The sequence below is a fragment of the Lucilia cuprina genome, chromosome 6, assembly GCF_022045245.1.
Source record: "Lucilia cuprina isolate Lc7/37 chromosome 6, ASM2204524v1, whole genome shotgun sequence".
NCBI classification, from domain to species: domain Eukaryota; kingdom Metazoa; phylum Arthropoda; class Insecta; order Diptera; family Calliphoridae; genus Lucilia; species Lucilia cuprina.
Window position 1 is genome coordinate 11,054,692 of NC_060954.1, and position 19,509 is coordinate 11,074,200.

A 19,509-nucleotide genomic window follows, 5' to 3' on the forward strand; every position below is an offset into this window, starting at 1 on the left:
TGGAGAAGTTTCTGCGAATCTATAGATAACACAAAGGATTCTGCTAGACTTAGCAAAATTCTTGCTAAAGGCCAATCTAATCCAACCTATATTAAGAGGAAGGACGACACTTGGTCAGAATCCTCGGCAGAATCTCTTGACATCCTACTGAATACTCACTTCCCTGGCTGCAAAGATGCTGTCAAGGAAATCTTCACTGACAGTAGGACTCTAACGGGAATCAATGAAAATATCATCTCTTATGATAGAATCTCATGGGCGATTGATAGTTTTTCCCCTTTCAAATCACCAGGGCCTGATGGCATTTTGCCAAAGATGTTACAAAGTGCAAAAGAATATATCATCCCCTGGCTTCATAGAATATACACGCTCAGCCTCTCTCTCAACCATGTTCCGGTAAACTGGAGAAAGGTTAAGGTCGTTTTTATTCCCAAAGCTGGCAAAAGGAGTCATGAAAATGCGAAGGACTTTCGTCCAATTAGTCTTTCATCTTTTCAACTCAAAACGCTGGAAAGACTCATCGACTCACATATTAGGCAACGGCTAGAGAGCTCATCACGGCTTTCAACCAGTCAACATGCCTACCTTAAAGGACGATCTACTGAGACAGCTCTACATGAGGTTGTAAGAGTTATAGAAAGATCCCTCGAATTCAAACAATACACTATGGGAGCCTTCTTAGACATAGAAGGTGCCTTCAATAACGTAAATACTTCTGCAATTCAACAAGCTCTCGCTAATCTGGATGTTGAAGAATATATCAGCAACTGGTTGGTAACTATGTTGAAATCTAGAATTATTACTGCAAGTCTTGGTAACAGCGTTAAGTCCAAACGAGTTGAACGAGGCACACCTCAGGGCGGTGTAATCTCTCCACTACTTTGGCTTATCGTTGTTAATACGATTCTTAAGGAACTGGACAACAGAGGGATAAAGGTCGTTGCCTATGCGGACGACGTTGTGATACTGGTATCAGGAATGTTCCCAGACGTGATTAGCGATATTATGTCTGGTGCTCTGGTGCTACTCAGTAATTGGGCCACAGACAGTGGTCTAGGAGTAAATCCAAGTAAGACAGAACTGGTACTATTCACAACAAAGACCAAGATTCCAAGCTTCAACCTGCCACGGTTAAAAAACCGCGAAATCCCCTTATCAAACAATGCCAAATATCTAGGAACTATTCTAGACTCCAAATTATCATGGAAACTCAACATCCAGCACAGAGTCAAGAAGGCAACGGTCGCCTACTATACCTGTCGTAAGATGTTTGGAATGAAATGGGGACTTAGTCCCAACATAGTTAAATGGATGTACACAGCCATAGTACGTCCTATTCTTACATACGGATCTCTTGTATGGTGGACTTCAACTAAGAAGAAATTTGTTGTGGATCAACTATACAAAGTTCAGAGATCAGCATGCATTGGGATAACAGGTGCCATAAGAACTAGTCCTTCAGAAGCTCTGAACACTATATTGCATATCCTACCCATAGATCTGCACATAATGACCATATCTGCTTGTAGCGCAGTAAGACTTAACTCATCCGGAAGTTGGATATCAAGAACATATGGACACGCTAAGATTTTAAGCTTGCTACCTCCAATCTTGAACCAACCATCCGACTATATTACCCCACACACGGACTTTGATAGAGTCTTCAAAGTCAGAGTTCCTTCCAGGAGCGAGTGGTGTAGAGGTAATCTACCGAGCGAATATACCACCAGAATCTTTACAGATGGTTCTAAAATGAACTGCGGCGTTGGTTCTGGTGTCTTTTGTGAAGAAGCTGGGGTAAGTATATCCCATCGTCTTCCCAACAACTGTAGTGTCTTTCAGGCTGAAATTTTTGCGATAATGTCAGCCTGTAGGGTGTTACATGACCTCAATATTCGCGGCAACATAGGAATCTTTGTCGATAGTCAAGCGGCACTTCTCTCACTAAACTCTTATACTACTACTTCCTTATTAGTCAGACAATGCAAGAAGGATCTGTCAATGCTGGGTCGGCTGTCTGACATTACCCTTGTTTGGGTCCCTGCGCATAGGGACTACTACGGTAATGAACAGGCAGATGAGCTTGCAAGAACGGGATCTGCTCTTGATATCTCCGACGCCGTTCCAGTAGCAACTCCGTTAAGTTATATCAAGAGCAATATCCTCAGATTCTTTCTTCAAAAAGCTGAAAATAGATGGAATAATCTAGACACATGTAAAGGGGCCAAGTTATTGTGGCCCTCCTTCAATGAGAAACGCACAAGACACCTTATAAATCGAAGTAGGCGGGACATATCGAGGCTGATAGCAGTAATAACAGGACACTGGGTAATAGGCAGACACGCAAGTCGGCTTGGGCTCCCTTTCAATGATCACTGTCGCAGTTGCAAAGACAGGGGAAAGGAAGAAACGGTCTTCCATCTCCTCTGTGAATGCCCTGCTCTGGCCGTAAAGAGAAACCGCTTCCTTGGCAATTACTTCATATCTAACCTTGGCGAGATATCTGTCTTTAGGCTTAATGATATCCTCAGATTTCTCACAGCTACGGGCTGGATCTAATACTACAAATTCAACATCTGACGAGTGGAGTGGTCCGGTCAAAACGGGGTCTCTTTGATTCTACTTGACAGTTCGCGTGTAGTGAACTACCACGTAAACCAACCAACCAACCATAGTCTATACTATAGTCTAAACTATTGGCTGACTATAGTCTTCACTACAGTATGGACTATATACCGAATAAAGTCTAGACTATATTCTGAGCATAGTCTGGACTATATACTGAATATAGTCTGTACTATATTCTGAATATAGTCTGGACTACATACTAAATATAGTTTGGGCTATATACTGAATATAGTCTGGGCTATATACTGAATATAGTCTGGACTATATACTGAATATAGTCTGGACTATATACTGAATATAGTCTGGACTATATTCTGAATATAGTCTAGACTATATACTGAATATAGTCTGGGCTATAGACTAACAAATTTGTTAACTATAGACTGATTTTAAACTGAACTATGGAATGACTATAAGTATGTACTACAGATTGGCTTAAAATTTACATACCTCTTTTCAAAAATTATTCAAAAATCTTCCCTATATAAAATCTTCAAATTTTTTACTACGCAATTAAACTACAGTTAGCGACGATAAATTTTGAATATTTCTTACGGGTACAAAGGTTTCATTTCTATATAAATCTAAATAGTTTTGTTTTTGCTATTGCTAGTTGTTAGTTACTAACAAACAAAATACCTTTGGATATGAGAAAAAAATTAAAAGATCGATAGTAGATGATAACAGGTTTTATTCACTGTAATAAACAACTCTTAACAGCTGTCTGAGAAACTTATAATATTATTTCTATAGAGTGTAATTTTTTACACGTCTGGATTGTATAGTTATAAAAATTTTAATAAAACAAAATAATACTGGATCAGGTAGTAGGGAGGGGAATAAAATTTATACCCAATTAGCAATTATTTTAAACTGTTTATAATTTTGCATTTATAGTTTTAATAAATTTCCTTGAACCAATTAAACAAATTGAAATTTTAAAACAGCGGACACCAGGAGTTTAAACAAAAATAGTCTGTCTGTAGTCCTGACTATAGTCAGTCTGTAGTCCTGACTGTAGTTAGTCTGTGGCCCCTATAGTGGTGAGTAAAGTCAATCTATAGTCCTGCCTATTATCAATCTATAATCCAAACTATAGTCAGTCTGTAGTCCTGACTATAGTCAGTCTATAGTCCTGACTATAGTCAGTCTATAGTCCTGACTATAGTCAGTCTATAGTCCTGACTATAGTCAGTCTATAGTCCTGACTATAGTCAGTCTATAGTCCTGACTATAGTCAGTCTATAGTCCTGACTATTGTCAGTCTATAGTCGTGACTATAGTCAGTCTATAGTCATGACTATAGTCAGTCTATAGTCCTGACTATAGTCAGTCTATAGTCATGACTATAGTCAGTCTATAGTCCTGACTATAGTCAGTCTATAGTCCTGACAATAGTCAGTCTATTGTCTTGACTATAGATGTCTTATAATCCTGACTGTAGTTAGTCTGTAGTCCTGACTATAGTTGTTCTGGCTGCAATCAGTCTATAGTCCTGACTATAGTTAGTCTGTAGCCCCTATAGTGTTGACTAAAGTCAATCCATAATTCTACCTATAGTCAATCTATAGTCAGTCTATAGTCCTGACTATAGTCTGTCTATAGTCTTGACTATAGTCTGTCTATAGTCTTGACTATAGACTTTCTATAGTCCTGACTATAGTCAGTCTGTAGTCCTGACTATAGTTAGTCTGTAGCCCTGTCTTTAGTCAGTCTATAGTCCTGACTTAAGTCAGTCTATAGTCCTGACTTAAGTCAGTATATAGTCCTGACTTAAGTCAGTATATAGTCCTGACTTAAGTCAGTCTATAGTCCTGACTATAGTCAGTCTGTAGTCCTGAAAATAGTTAGTCTGTAGCCCCTATAATGATGACTAAAGTCAATCTATTATCCTGCCTATAGTCAGTCTATAGTCCTGACTATAGTCAATCTGTAGTCCTGAGTATGATCGGTTTATAATCCTGACTATAATCAGTCTATACTCCAGATAATAGTCAGTCTATAGTCCTGACTATAGTTAGTCTGTAGACCTGACTTTAGTCAGTCTATAGTCTTGACTGTAGACGTTTTAGAGTCTTGACTATAGACGTTATATAGTCCTTACTATAGTCAGTCGGTAACTCCTATATTGCTGACTAAAGTAAATCTATAGTCCTGCCTATAGTCAATCTATAGTCCTGACTAAATTCAGTCTATAGTTCTGACTAAAGTCGCACTATTGTCCTCAATGTAGTCATTCTATAGTCCTGACATTAGTCCCGGTTGTCTATAAACAATTTATACAGATTATAGTCAGTATATAGAAGAAACTAAAGCCAATCATGCCTTTAGTATTGACTATAGGACTATAGTCCTCACTATAGACAGTCTATAGTCCAGCAGAAGATCACTAGCGATCAATAATACTACATTATTGTTTTCCAAACACAAAAAATGATTGATGGATTCATCACTTACTAATATTTGGTGTTTGCCCCACTAAGCTTTCATAAGCAAAATCAAACGCAAAAAAAATCGTATTAGGAAAACTAATTATTTCTTACAAATTTCTAACAACTTTAAGACAAAAAAAAACATTAATGAAAAATTAATGAATCCATTGAGAAATTATGAACACACGCCACTGTTTTTATAATTTATATAAAACCTAAAAACAATATGGTTAAAGCTCCCCACATTAGAGCAGACTCCATATGATCGCAGTAAAAGAGAAATAAATAAAACTCGTTTGATAAAGAAAACAAAAATAAACAACACAAATGAGAAGAAACAAAAACAACAACAACAACTGATTAACAAATTTATTGTTGTTGTCGTAACGATAAATGACGAACATGATGACTGCATCTAAAAAGTTGTGCATAGTAAATGAAGATCAGTTCGTTGTTAGCCGTTAAACGTAACAGACGTTAGACGGGAAAGTTTACAAAAATAGTGTTTGTTTGAAGAAGAAGAAGAAAAAAGAGCTTTCATAGAGAAAACAAATATACTGAGAGTCTTAACAAAAAAATATACATAAATAAAAAACAAATATTTACAAAAAAGTACTCAAAAGCCGGTTAAAATTGTTTAAATTTTATTAAGCACAACAACTACAGTGAAATTAAATTTTTAACTAAAAATCCACAAAAAAAACAAGCAACAACAACAACATTATGGCGGAGTAAGTGTAAACACAATTGTTTTTGATCATCAACATTTCTGTTCTTCTTAATATTCTGATCTGTCAGAGTTTTTACGTCTTTAAGATCTGTTTTTTTTTTTTTTTTTGGTAGTTTCAAGAATAAAAATGAATGATTTGTTTGTTTGTTTGTTTTTGTTAAAACTTATGGGGAAAAAAATTATAAAAAACAACAAAAAAGGAAAACATGTTTAAATTGAAAAAAACGATCTTTCCATTCTAAGTCAGGGTCATTATAAGTCTCTAAAGACTGTAATCGTTGTTGTCTTTAATAAAATATATTTTTTGAATCAATAAGTAAGAAGGAGAACTGGTTTAAAATTACACTTACGTATTGTCGATATAATATAATTTTAGCCGGTAATTGGAATTTACAATCAGTTGTTTGTTTATTGTATAATTTTAAATGTTATATTTAGATCAGTTTGTCATGACTTTTTAAAAGGTAAAATTTGAACCCTAAAACTAAGTCAATTGATTTGCCAATGCTTTTTGGTCTGGTTTGTGTTGGTTCTCTACGATCGTCTTTATGGAAATTTATTTGGAATTTATTTGATAGACTACACTATAGACTAGACTTTAGACTACACTATAGACCAGACTTTAGACTAGGCTTTATACCAGACTATAGACTAGACTATAAACTAGAACAGACTAGATTATAGACTAGACTATAGAGTAGATTAAAGACTAGACTATAGACTAGATTATAGACTAGATTATAGACTAGACTATAGACTAGATTATAGACTATAGACTAGACTATAGACTAGACTATAGACTAGATTATAGACTATAGACTAGACTATAGACTAGACTATAAACTAGACTATAGACTAGACTATAGACTAGATTATAGACTAGACTAGACTATAGACTACACTATAGACTAGACTATAGACTCGACTATATACTATACTATAGACTAGATTATAGACTAGACTATGGAATAGACTACACTATAGACTAGACTTTACTATATACTAGACTATAGACTAGACTAAAGACTAGACTATAGACTAGACTATAGACTAGACTATAGACTAGACTATAGACTAGACTATAGACTAGACTATAGACTAGACTATAGACTAGACTATAGACTAGACTATAGACTAGACTATAGACTAGACTATAGACTAGACTATAGACTAGACTATAGACTAGACTATAGACTAGACTATAGACTAGACTATAGACTAGACTATAGACTAGACTATAGACTAGACTATAGACTAGACTATAGACTAGACTATAGACTAGACTATAGACTAGACTATAGACTAGACTATAGACTAGACTATAGACTAGACTATAGACTAGACTATAGACTAGACTATAGACTAGACTATAGACTAGACTATAGACTAGACTATAGACTAGACTATAGACTAGACTATAGACTAGACTATAGACTAGACTATAGACTAGACTATAGACTAGACTATAGACTAGACTATAGACTAGACTAGACTATAGACTAGACTATAGACTAGACTATAGACTAGACTATAGACTAGACTATAGACTAGACTATAGACTAGACTATAGACTAGACTATAGACTAGACTATAGACTAGACTATAGACTAGACTATAGACTAGACTATAGACTAGACTATAGACTAGACTATAGACTAGACTATAGACTAGACTATAGACTAGACTATAGACTAGACTATAGACTAGACTATAGACTAGACTATAGACTAGACTATAGACTAGACTATAGACTAGACTATAGACTAGACTATAGACTAGACTATAGACTAGACTATAGACTAGACTATAGACTAGACTATAGACTAGACTATAGACTAGACTATAGACTAGACTATAGACTAGACTATAGACTAGACTATAGACTAGACTATAGACTAGACTATAGACTAGACTATAGACTAGACTATAGACTAGACTATAGACTAGACTATAGACTAGACTATAGACTAGACTATAGACTGGACTATAGACTAGACTATAGACTAGACTATAGACTAGACTATAGACTAGACTATAGACTAGACTATAGACTAGACTATAGACTAGACTATAGACTAGACTATAGACTAGACTATAGACTAGACTATAGACTAGACTATAGACTAGACTATAGACTAGACTATAGACTAGACTATAGACTAGACTATAGACTAGACTATAGACTAGACTATAGACTAGACTATAGACTAGACTATAGACTAGACTATAGACTAGACTATAGACTAGACTATAGACTAGACTATAGACTAGACTATAGACTAGACTATAGACTAGACTATAGACTAGACTATAGACTAGACTATAGACTAGACTATAGACTAGACTATAGACTAGACTATAGACTAGACTATAGACTAGACTATAGACTAGACTATAGACTAGACTATAGACTAGACTATAGACTAGACTATAGACTAGACTACAGACTAGGCTATAGACTAGACTACAGACTAGGCTATAGACTAGACTACAGACTAGACTACAGACTAGACTATAGACTAGACTATAGACTAGACTACAGACTAGACTATAAACTTGACTATAGACTAGACTATAAATTAGACTATGTACTAGAATACAGACTAGTAGAGATTAGTCTATACACTCAACAATTCAATTCTCTTATTTATCTAAAAGGCGAAAGTAAAAGCTATTATTTTCTGGAACCCTGTAAGAGGTTCAGCAGTCAATTCAATCAGAAAATCTACAATAATATAGTAATTAATATTATTATTATTCGTTAAACAATTTACGTTTAACATTTAAATAAAAAATATTTAAATTTAAATAAAATAAAATAATAATGACTGCATATACAAATTAAATTTTTAATTTCATTAAATGCAAAATAAAAATGAAACATATTTTATATAATTTTATTATTTATACAACATCTTGTCGGTCTACTAAGGGTTAAAGGTCGACTATATAAAGAAATTTTAAATGTAAAAAAAAAAAAAACAATTATATAAATAATTCTAGCATTAGCAGTATTCTTACTATATACATATATACAGACCCAGATATTTTAAAGAATACCCCACAATTAGCCTTGAACCACACTACACACCTCTGTATTTAACACAAAAAATAAAAAACCTTATTTACTGAGACTTTAGAAGTACTTAATATTTGCTGACGAAACGAAAAATATTATTCTAAAAAAATGTTTGCGGTAACATTCCGTTCGAAGGTTATAATTAAACAAAATAATCATAATTACTAGTCAAATAATAAGTTTGTTGTGTCTACAACAATTTACACGTTACGAGAGCTAAGTATTTACGCTTTACTGCTAAATAAATTAAAATTGCATATTTTAAATGAAACTTGTTTTTTATCAATTAAATAATAGTGAAATCAATACAAATGATTAGTGAATTAACTATTTATAAATTCCCTTTAGTTTCTATTCCATAGTCTAGTCTATAGTCTAGTCTATAGTCTAGTCTATAGTCTAGTCTAGTCTATAGTCTAGTCTAGTCTATAGTCTAGTCTATAGTCTAGTCTATAGTCTAGTCTATAGTCTAGTCTATAGACTAGTCTATAGTCTAGTCTAGTCTAGTCTATAGTCTAGTCTATAGTCTAGTCTATAGTCTAGTCTATAGTCTAGTCTAGTCTATAGTCTAGTCTATAGTCTAGTCTATAGTCTAGTCTATAGTCTAGTCTATAGTCTAGTCTATAGTCTAGTCTATAGTCTAGTCTATAGTCTAGTCTATAGTCTAGTCTATAGTCTAGTCTATAGTCTAGTCTATAGTCTAGTCTATAGTCTAGTCTATAGTCTAGTCTATAGTCTAGTCTATAGTCTAGTCTATAGTCTAGTCTATAGTCTAGTCTATAGTCTAGTCTAGTCTATAGTCTAGTCTATCTAGTCTAGTCTATAGTCTAGTCTATAGTCTAGTCTATAGTCTAGTCTATAGTCTAGTCTATAGTCTAGTCTAGTCTATAGTCTAGTCTATAGTCTAGTCTAGTCTATAGTCTAGTCTATAGTCTAGTCTATAGTCTAGTCTATAGTCTAGTCTATAGTCTAGTCTATAGTCTAGTCTAGTCTATAGTCTAGTCTATAGTCTAGTCTAGTCTATAGTCTAGTCTATAGTCTAGTCTATAGTCTAGTCTATAGTCTAGTCTATAGTCTAGTCTATAGTCTAGTCTATAGTCTAGTCTATAGTCTAGTCTATAGTCTATAATCTAGTCTATTCTATAGTCTAGTCTATAGTCTAGTCTATAGTCTAGTCTATAGTCTAGTCTATAGTCTAGTCTATAGTCTAGTCTATAGTCTAGTCTATAGTGTCTAGTCTATAGTCTAGTCTATAGTCTAGTCTATAGTCTAGTCTATAGTCTAGTCTATAGTCTAGTCTATAGTCTAGTCTATAGTCTAGTCTATAGTCTAGTCTATAGTCTAGTCTATAGTCTAGTCTATAGTCTAGTCTATAGTCTAGTCTATAGTCTAGTCTATAGTCTAGTCTATAGTCTAGTCTATAGTCTAGTCTATAGTCTAGTCTATAGTCTAGTCTATAGTCTAGTCTATAGTCTAGTCTATAGTCTAGTCTATAGTCTAGTCTATAGTCTACTATAGTCTAGTCTATAGTCTAGTCTATAGTCTAGTCTATAGTCTAGTCTATAGTCTAGTCTATAGTCTAGTCTATAGTCTAGTCTATAGTCTAGTCTATAGTCTAGTCTATAGTCTAGTCTATAGTCTAGTCTATAGTCTAGTCTATAGTCTAGTCTATAGTCTAGTCTATAGTCTAGTCTATAGTCTAGTCTATAGTCTAGTCTATATAGTCTAGTCTATAGTCTAGTCTATAGTCTAGTCTATAGTCTAGTCTAGTCTAGTCTATAGTCTAGTCTATAGTCTAGTCTATAGTCTAGTCTATAGTCTAGTCTATAGTCTAGTCTATAGTCTAGTCTATAGTCTAGTCTATAGTCTAGTCTATAGTCTAGTCTATAGTCTAGTCTATAGTCTAGTCTATAGTCTAGTCTATAGTCTAGTCTATAGTCTAGTCTATAGTCTAGTCTATAGTCTAGTCTATAGTCTAGTCTATAGTCTAGTCTATAGTCTAGTCTATAGTCTAGTCTATAGTCTAGTCTATAGTCTAGTCTATAGTCTAGTCTATAGTCTAGTCTATAGTCTAGTCTATAGTCTAGTCTATAGTCTAGTCTATAGTCTAGTCTATAATCTAGTCTTTAGTCTAGTCTATAGTCTAGTCTATAGTCTACTCTATAGTCTAGTCTATAGACTAGTCTGTAGTCTTGTTTATAGTCTCGTCTATAGTCTAATCTATAGTCTTGCATATAGTCTAGTCTATGTCTAGTATAGTCTTTATTACACTAGTCTATAGTCTAGTCGTATGTATAGTTTGACCTAAAATGTAATCTATAGTATTGACTATAAAATAGACTACAGTCTGGACTATAGTCTGGTCTGTAGAATAGTCTATTGTTTGGAGTAAAGAATGGTCTATACTATAGTCTGAACTATAAAATAGAGTATAGTCTGAACTATAGAATAGTCTATAGTCTGAACTAAATTAAAGCCTGTAGTCTGAACTGCAGAATTGTATATTCTAGACAATAATCTAGTCAAAAGTCTTGACTATAATCTATTTTATTTTTTATATTATTATAGTCATATATTTAGTTAATGTAATATGGACAATTTTATTCAATAGTTAATCCCTAGTTTATAGTACAGTCTACATTCTATACCTCTTTAAGGTGTAAATTTAAAATTAACTCTTCATTGTCTAATCAAAAAAAAAACCAAATACAAACTTTCACTTTTATGACAAAATTGTGAAAAAAACCACAAAATCCATTAACAACAACAATAGGTTAAAGATAATTTGTTTAATTAAATGAAATTTCAACAAAAATCAATGTATGTAGTTGCTAACTTCAACTTAAGATACCAAAAGAAGATGATTGAAATTAATTCTCTAAACCTTGACCTTGTTACGAACTAAAAACATCTTCGAACAGATAAAGTTATAAATAAATATTTTCTTTTTTTTTAAAGATTTCTTTTTAAATATCTGCATACATTTTTTGTTTTTGTATATTTAGTTAATATTTGTTTAAGAAATTGTTTTTATTTATGCAGTATTTTGTAAAATTATTTTAAAGCTTTTTTTATACACAATTTAAGATGGACAAATATTGGTAAAAAAAATGTTTCCAGTCTCTGCAAAACTTTAACAACAAATTTATATTAACTTACTAAATATTAAAGGCCATAAAAGTTTATTAACTTTTTGTTTAATCATTTCTTATTGTTCAATAAACGTGCCAGTTCAAATTTGTATTTGTATGTATGTTTATAGTTTTGTAAGTTAGTATTACAAAATCTTTAGTAAAGAAATATTATATAGCAAATTTTATTGAAATTTAAATTTTTGTTGTTGTATTAAGCATTAAATTCTTTTAAAGATATCACGTGTCTGGAAGTTCGCTCCACAGAAATTTTCAACGATGAATCACAAACTATTGCCTAAAAGATAACTCCCAGACCTGCAATGTCTTTTCTAATCTATTTTTATTAAAGCTTTTTTTAATAGTTCAAATCACAGTTATAATCTAGCCATTATAAACTTTATAACAATAAACACCAACTAGTGGACTAATACGAACCAGTTATCAGCTTTATAAATTCTTAAGATAAACTATTGTTTATGAATGAACTTCAAATCTGTTTCATAAAGCGATAGAATGTTTCTATAACAAATGGACAAACAAAAACATTTAAAATTTAATTATAACAACTTTTAATCCTAAAGATATCTGGGGACTTTCACAAATAATGGCTGAAAGACAGACGTATGGACATCGTTGTAGATCACTCTATAGTCTTGACTGTAGATCAGCCTATAGTTTTGACTATAGATCAGTCTGTAGTCTTGACTATACATCATTCGATAGTCTTGACTATAGATCAGTCTATAGTCTTGATTATAGATGGTTTATAGTCATGACTATAGATCAGTCTATAGTCTTGACTATGGATCAGTCTATAGTCTTGACTGTATATCAGTCTATAGACTTGACTATAGATCAGTCTATAGTCTTGACTATAGATCAGTCTATAGTCTTGACTATAGATCAGTCCATAGTCTTGACTATAGATTAGTCTATAGTCTTGACTATAGATTAGTCTATAGTCTTGACTATAGATCAGTCTATAGTCTTGACTATAGATCAGTCTATAGTCTTGACTATAAATCAGTCTATAGTACTGACTATAAATCAATCTATTGTCTTGACTACAGATCAGTCTATAGTCTTGACTATAGATCAGTATATGGTCTTGACTATAGATCCGTCTATAGTCTTGACTACAGATCAATCTATAGTCTTGACTACAGATCAATCTATAGTCTTGACTACAGATCAATCTATAGTCTTGACTACAGATCAATCTATGGTCTTGACTATAGATCCGTCTATAGTCTTGACTACACATCAATCTATAGTCTTGACTACAGATCAATCTATAGTCTTGACTACAGATCAATCTATAGTCTTGACTACAGATCAATCTATAGTCTTGACTATAGATCAATCCATAGTCGTGACTATAGATCAATCTATAGTCTTGACTATAGATCAATCTATAGTCTTGACTATAGATCAATCTATAGTCTTGACTATAGATCAATCTATAGTCTTGACTATAGATCAATCTATAGTCTTGACTATAGATCAATCTATAGTCTTGGCTATAGATCAGTCTATAGTCTTGACTATAGATCAGTCTGTAGACTTGACTATAGATCAGTCTTTAGTCTTACTATAGATCAGTCTATAGTCTTGACTATAGATTAGTCTATAGTCTTGACTATAGATTAGTCCATAGTCTTGACTATAGGTTAGTCTATAGTCTTGACTATAGATTAGTCTATAGTCTTGACTATAGATTAGTCTATAGTCATGACTATAGATTAGTCTATAGTCTTGACTATAGATCAGTCTATAGTCTTGACTATAGATCAGTCTATAGTCTTGACTATAGATCAGTCTATAGTCTTGACTATAGATCAGTCTATAGTCTTGACTATAGATCAGTCTATAGTCTTGACTATAGATCAGTCTATAGTCTTGACTATAGATCAGTCTATAGTCTTGACTATAGATCAGTCTATAGTCTTGACTATAGGTCAGTCTATAGTCTTGACTATAGATCAGTCTATAGTCTTGACTATAGATCAGTCTATAGTCTTGACTATAGATCAGTCTATAGTCTTGACTATAGATAAGTCTTTAGTCTTGACTATGGATCAGTCTATAGTCTGGACTATAGATAAGTCTTTAGTCTTGACTATGGATCAGTCTATAGTCTGGACTATAGACTGATCCATAGTCAAGACTAGACAGTCTATAGTCTTGACTATAGATCAGTCTATAGACTTGACTATAGATCAGTCTATAGTCTTGACTATAGATTAGTCTATAGTCTTGACTATAGATTAGTCTATAGTCTTGACTATAGATTAGTCTATAGTCTTGACTATAGATCAGTCTATAGTCTTGACTATAGATCAGTCCATAGTCTTGACTATAGATCAGTCTATAGTCTTGACTATAGATCAGTCTATAGTCTTGACTATAGATCAGTCTATAGTCTTGATTATAGATCAGTCTATAGTCTTGACTATAGATCAGTCTATAGTCTTGACTATAGATAAGTCTTTAGTCTTGACTATAGATAAGTCTTTAGTCTTGACTATAGATCAATCTATAGTCTGGACTATAGATTAGTCTATAGTCTGGACTGTAGATCAGTCTATAGTTTGACTATAGATTAGTCTATAGTCTAGACTAGACAGTCTATAGTCTTGACTATAGATTAGTCTATAGTCTTGACTATAGATTAGTCTATAGTCTTGACTATAGATCAGTCTATAGTCTTGACTATAGATTAGTCTATAGTCTTGACTATAGATTAGTCTATAGTCTTGACTATAGATTAGTCTATAGTCATGACTATAGATTAGTCTATAGTCTTGACAGTAGATCATTCTATAGTTTTGACTATAGATCATTTTATAGTTTTGACTATAGATCATTTTATAGTCTTGACTTTAGATCAGTCTATAGTCTGGACTATAGATTAGTCTATAGTCTGGACTGTAAATCAGTCTATAGTTGGACTATAGATTAGTCCATAGTCTTGACTATAGATTAGTCTTTAGTCTTGACTATAGATCAGTCTATAGTTTTGACTATAGATCAGTCTATAGTCTTGACTATGGATCAGTCTATAGTCCTGACTATAGATCCGTCTATAGTCTTGACTATAGATCAGTCTATAGTCTTGAATGCGGTTAACAGCTGTGGCATTAGCTCAGTCATCATGTGCTTCTTTCGTTTGTTATCTTTCGAAAAAACACACTTTTTTTTGGGAATGTTCCATATTATATAACTTTATTCCCAAACAGCACAATTTCAACTGATTGTTATCACAAATTACTCGTTAAAAAGTGTATATTAAATCAGTTTTAACGTGATCTTTTTCCCCATAAACGTTGATCAAACTTTTAACAAATTATAAACTATAAAAATGTTTTTAAATTTTCCATTAATTCTATAAAAATGCCAGTAATACAACAGCCGATAATTAAAACACAACACATAGCTTAGTACTAGTTTAAAAACAAAATATAATTAAATTTCAAAGTTCAATTGAACTTTATATCAAGCTATAGACAGAAACCATTTACTTATATTTCTATTTTCTTTACAGAAATCTATCTTCTCCCATTAAAAAATTTTATGCCGGTAAAAATGTTTTCATTACGGGAGCGACTGGTTTCGTAGGTGTCACTATTGTTGAGAAACTTTTACGTGATATACCCGAAATCGGTACAGTTTATCTCTTGATGAGAGCCAAAAAAGGCAAATCGGTAGAGCAGCGTTTGGAAGAACTTAAAAAGAATTCGGTATTTAATAAATTTAAAGAACAAAAATTGGAAGCACGTTTTGCCAAAATCCATCCCGTTGAGGGTGATGTGGGTCAAGAACATTTAGGCCTTTCCGAAGCTGATCGTCAGTTATTAATCAATAATGTTCATGTAGTCTTTCATTCAGCTGCCACTTTGGATTTCTTTCAAACTTTAAAGGAGACCACTAATATCAATTTGAGAGGTACCCGCCGTGTAGTGGAATTGTGTAAACAATTGTCAAAATTAGAGGCTTTGGTACATGTTTCTAGTGCCTACGTCAATTCCTATATAACAGAAGTTGAAGAGAAATTGTATCCTGCTCCTGATGATCCAGAGAAAATAATCGATTTGGCAGAGACCTTAAATGATGAGGCTCTAAAGGAATTGGAACCCAAGTGAGTGCGGCCACGACTTAAAAATAAAATAGATTTTAATGGTATTTTCTTTGTTCTTTTCCAGATTGCTAAAAGATCACCCCAATACCTATACCTTTACCAAACATTTGGCTGAACATGAGGTGGCCAAAGTGGCGGGCAGTATACCCTGTGGCATTGTTAGGCCTAGTATGAGTAAGTTGATAGAAAACCACTATGTGTTTCTATAGACTTTTATAAATTTCTTTGTTCTTTAGTTACTGCTGCCTGGCAACAGCCCATTCCCGGCTGGACTATTTCGAAAAATGGTCCTTCTGGCTTTTTTATGGGTGCCTCTAAAGGAGTTTTGAGACGTTTGCCTTTGGATCCCACCCTGATTATGGATTATATTCCTGTAGATGTTGTCGTTAATGCCATTATAACCACGGGTTACTATGTGAATGCCTTAAAGTAAGTAAAATCCTTTAAAAGATCTTTTTAATCATGTAGGGGTATCTTTTCCACACCCTTCAACGGTTAATGCTATGTCCATTCTGTAAAATTTTCTTTTCAAAGAGCCCCACGAATAGAACTATTCTTTCCCACTAATAGATTACCTTTTCCACAAAAAGTGCTGCCAAGTTTTGTTCTCATATTAACACCCCCTAAAGTATGCTGCAAAAGAGTGCAAATACAAGTACTATAATTCACCTTTGTCGAGTTTCTTTAACAATTCACCTCATTTTTAATGTAATCTCAACAGCAATTCAACTTTTCTCGGAATCTCTTCAATAAACCCAACAAATTTTTATTGTAACTTCTTCTCAAAGTCACCTTATGGTGGATTTCCTTAACAATTCACCTTTCATTGGGTAAAATTCTTCATCTAATCTCAAATTGTTCGATTTTCTTATTTAACCCCTTGCTCCTACTCTACTAACAATCTGTCACTTTATTACAATAACGGGTCTTTGGCTAACTATGCTAAAGCGCTTGTCTTTCATTAATGAAAGTGACAAATATCTCGTGCGTCTGGGTTCAACACCCCGTAAGAGTAATTTGATGTTAGGTTGTGCTATATTTCCCCATCACAATTTAAGATAAAAAAAAGCCTCTCATTTTGGCCGGATTTTTCCATTACCATGAAGAATACCGATTATGCTTGAGAAGGCAGATTAAATGTATAAAGCGAATTCGCCTTCGGTGCCCAGTAACGGTTCAAACCCGTGGGTTTACTATCATCCTTGTTTCGCGTTACAAAACTTTTTGTGAGGAATGTAAACTATCAAACCTTCACTGGGAAAACTTAACTGTTTTTGGGGAAGTTGTTAAATCTACTCCTTCAGATATAGCGATTGGACAGTCGTGTAGTATATAGTACAGACCTTACTCTAATATATAGTCTGGACTGTAGTAGCCGTGTATATTCTGAACTGTAGTATAGTATATAGTCTGTACCATAATCTAGTATATAGTCTGAACTGTAGTCTAGTATATAGTCTACAGTCTAGTCTATAGTCTAGTCTACAGTCTAGTCTATAGTCTAGTCTATAGTCTAGTCTACAGTCTAGTCTATAGTCTAGTCTACAGTTTAGTCTACAGTCTAGTCTATAGTCTAGTCTATAGTCTAGTCTATAGTCTAGTCTATAGTCTAGTCTATAGTCTAGTATATAGTCTAGTCTATAGTCTAGTCTAGTCTATAGTCTATAGCCTAGTCTATAGTCTATAGCCTAGTATATAGTCTATACTATAGTCTAGTCTATAGTCTAGTCTATAGTCTAGTCTATAGTCTAGTCTATAGTCTAGTCTATAGTCTAGTCTATAGTCTAGTCTATAGTCTAATCTATAGGCTAGTCTATAGTCTAGTCTATAGTCTAGTCTATATTCAAGTCTATAGTCTAGTCTATAGTCTAATCTATAGTCTAATCTATAGTCTTGACTATAGTCCAGTCTGTAGTCTAGTCTGTAGTCTAGTCTTTAGTCTAGTCTATAGTCTAGTCTATAGTCTAGTCTATAGACTAGTCTATAGTTTAGTCTAGTCTATTGACTAGTCTATAGTTTAGTGTAGTCTATAGACTAGTCAATAGTTTAGTCTATAATCTACTCTATAGTCTAGTCAGTAGCCTAGTCAATAGTCTAGTCTATAATCTAGTGTATATTCTAGTCTAAAATTTACTATAGTTTAGTCTATAGTCTAGTCTTTATTAATCTATTTATCTTATTCTATTTTCCAGACTAAAAAATGCCGGCAAACCCGCTGAATTACAAATATTCCACTTGACCTCCAGTACCTATAAACCCTTCCGTTTCGAGGTATTGATTAATAAAATCAATACATGTTTACATGAATATCCTCTACAATCGGCAGTATGGTGAGTCACCTATTACAATTTCTATAAAATTTACTTTAAAATAAAGAAACAATTTTCGTATACATCTAGGTATCCCAAACTAAAGTTGGTGAAAAGTTTAACTTTATTCCGTTTGGGTGCTATATTATTTCATTTTATACCCGGTTTCTTTTTGGATTTGTTAACGAGATTGGCGGGCGGTAGACCCATGTAAGTCTTTTAGTATTATTCAAACATTCTCTTTTAATTGTATTCTTTATATTTTTCCTTATTTTATAAAGATTAATGAGACTACACAAAAGTGTTTGGAATTCTTTGAATACTTTGGAAAAATTCATTTTTACCGAATGGCATTATGACAGCAAACATACTTTGGCTTTGGCAAAATCTATGGATCCGGTAGATAAAGAAGTATTTTTCTTAGATATTGGACCACTTAATTGGGAAGAATATTTCCAAAATACTATTTTGGGCGTAAGAGAATATTTGAGTAAGGAATCTCCCAAGAATTTGGAAGCTGCCAGACGCAAGGATAAGATGTAAGTAAATGTATTTGTTAAAGTGTGTTATCTATAGTATTGAGTATAGGGTACAGTCTAGAGTTTAGTTTATTTGTTTATTTTTTCATTCTTATTTCTTTTTTCTTTTTTGTTTGTTTTTTAGTTTACTGGCTCTTCATTGTGCTTTGCAATTGTTCTTTTACTTTGGCGTTTGGAAATTGTTGATTGCAGTATTCGGTTTAACCAGTTCGAAGGCTGCTTTAGTTTTACCACTTGTTTATTATTTATTTAATTTAATTTAAGTATTTTCTTTTATTAACTTTTAAACTTTTTAATATAATATGGACTTTGTTTTTTTTATAACAATTCTATTGTTTTCACTTTTTTTCTAATAATTACATTTTGGTAGTTGTTTAACTGAATTTTCAATAAATATTTAACATGTAAGCGAGTGTGAATTAAAGGTTGAAAAACGGTGTTTTAATCTTTTTTTTTTTCAAAATTTATGTTTTATGAGGACTTTTCTTCCAATTCGTATAAGAAATAGTAAACTTAATTG

At 32.9% G+C, this 19,509-nt stretch overlaps 2 protein-coding genes across 2 annotated transcripts in view; one reads left to right on the top strand and one right to left on the bottom strand.

Moving 5' to 3' along the window:
- The window catches only part of LOC111688926, a 97,917-nt gene that overhangs the window by 77,871 nt on the left and 537 nt on the right, over positions 1–19,509 (bottom strand). The gene's annotated exons all lie outside the window — the stretch shown is intronic.
- LOC111688925 (putative fatty acyl-CoA reductase CG8306) lies at positions 5,505–19,423 on the top strand. The gene is made up of 8 exons (XM_023451425.2): positions 5,505–5,791; positions 15,548–16,141; positions 16,206–16,315; positions 16,378–16,570; positions 18,334–18,471; positions 18,541–18,660; positions 18,732–18,989; positions 19,114–19,423. The coding sequence occupies exons 1-8, from the start codon at positions 5,784–5,786 to the stop codon at positions 19,250–19,252; spliced, it is 1,560 nt and encodes a 519-aa protein (XP_023307193.1). The 5' UTR covers positions 5,505–5,783; the 3' UTR covers positions 19,253–19,423.

Excerpts from the sequence above, each read along its gene's own strand:
- LOC111688925 (XM_023451425.2), top strand. Across the intron at positions 16,316-16,377 it reads CATTGTTAGGCCTAGTATGA|TTACTGCTGCCTGGCAACAG; the intron begins GTAAGTTGATAG and ends TTTGTTCTTTAG. Across the intron at positions 16,571-18,333 it reads TACTATGTGAATGCCTTAAA|ACTAAAAAATGCCGGCAAAC; the intron begins GTAAGTAAAATC and ends TCTATTTTCCAG.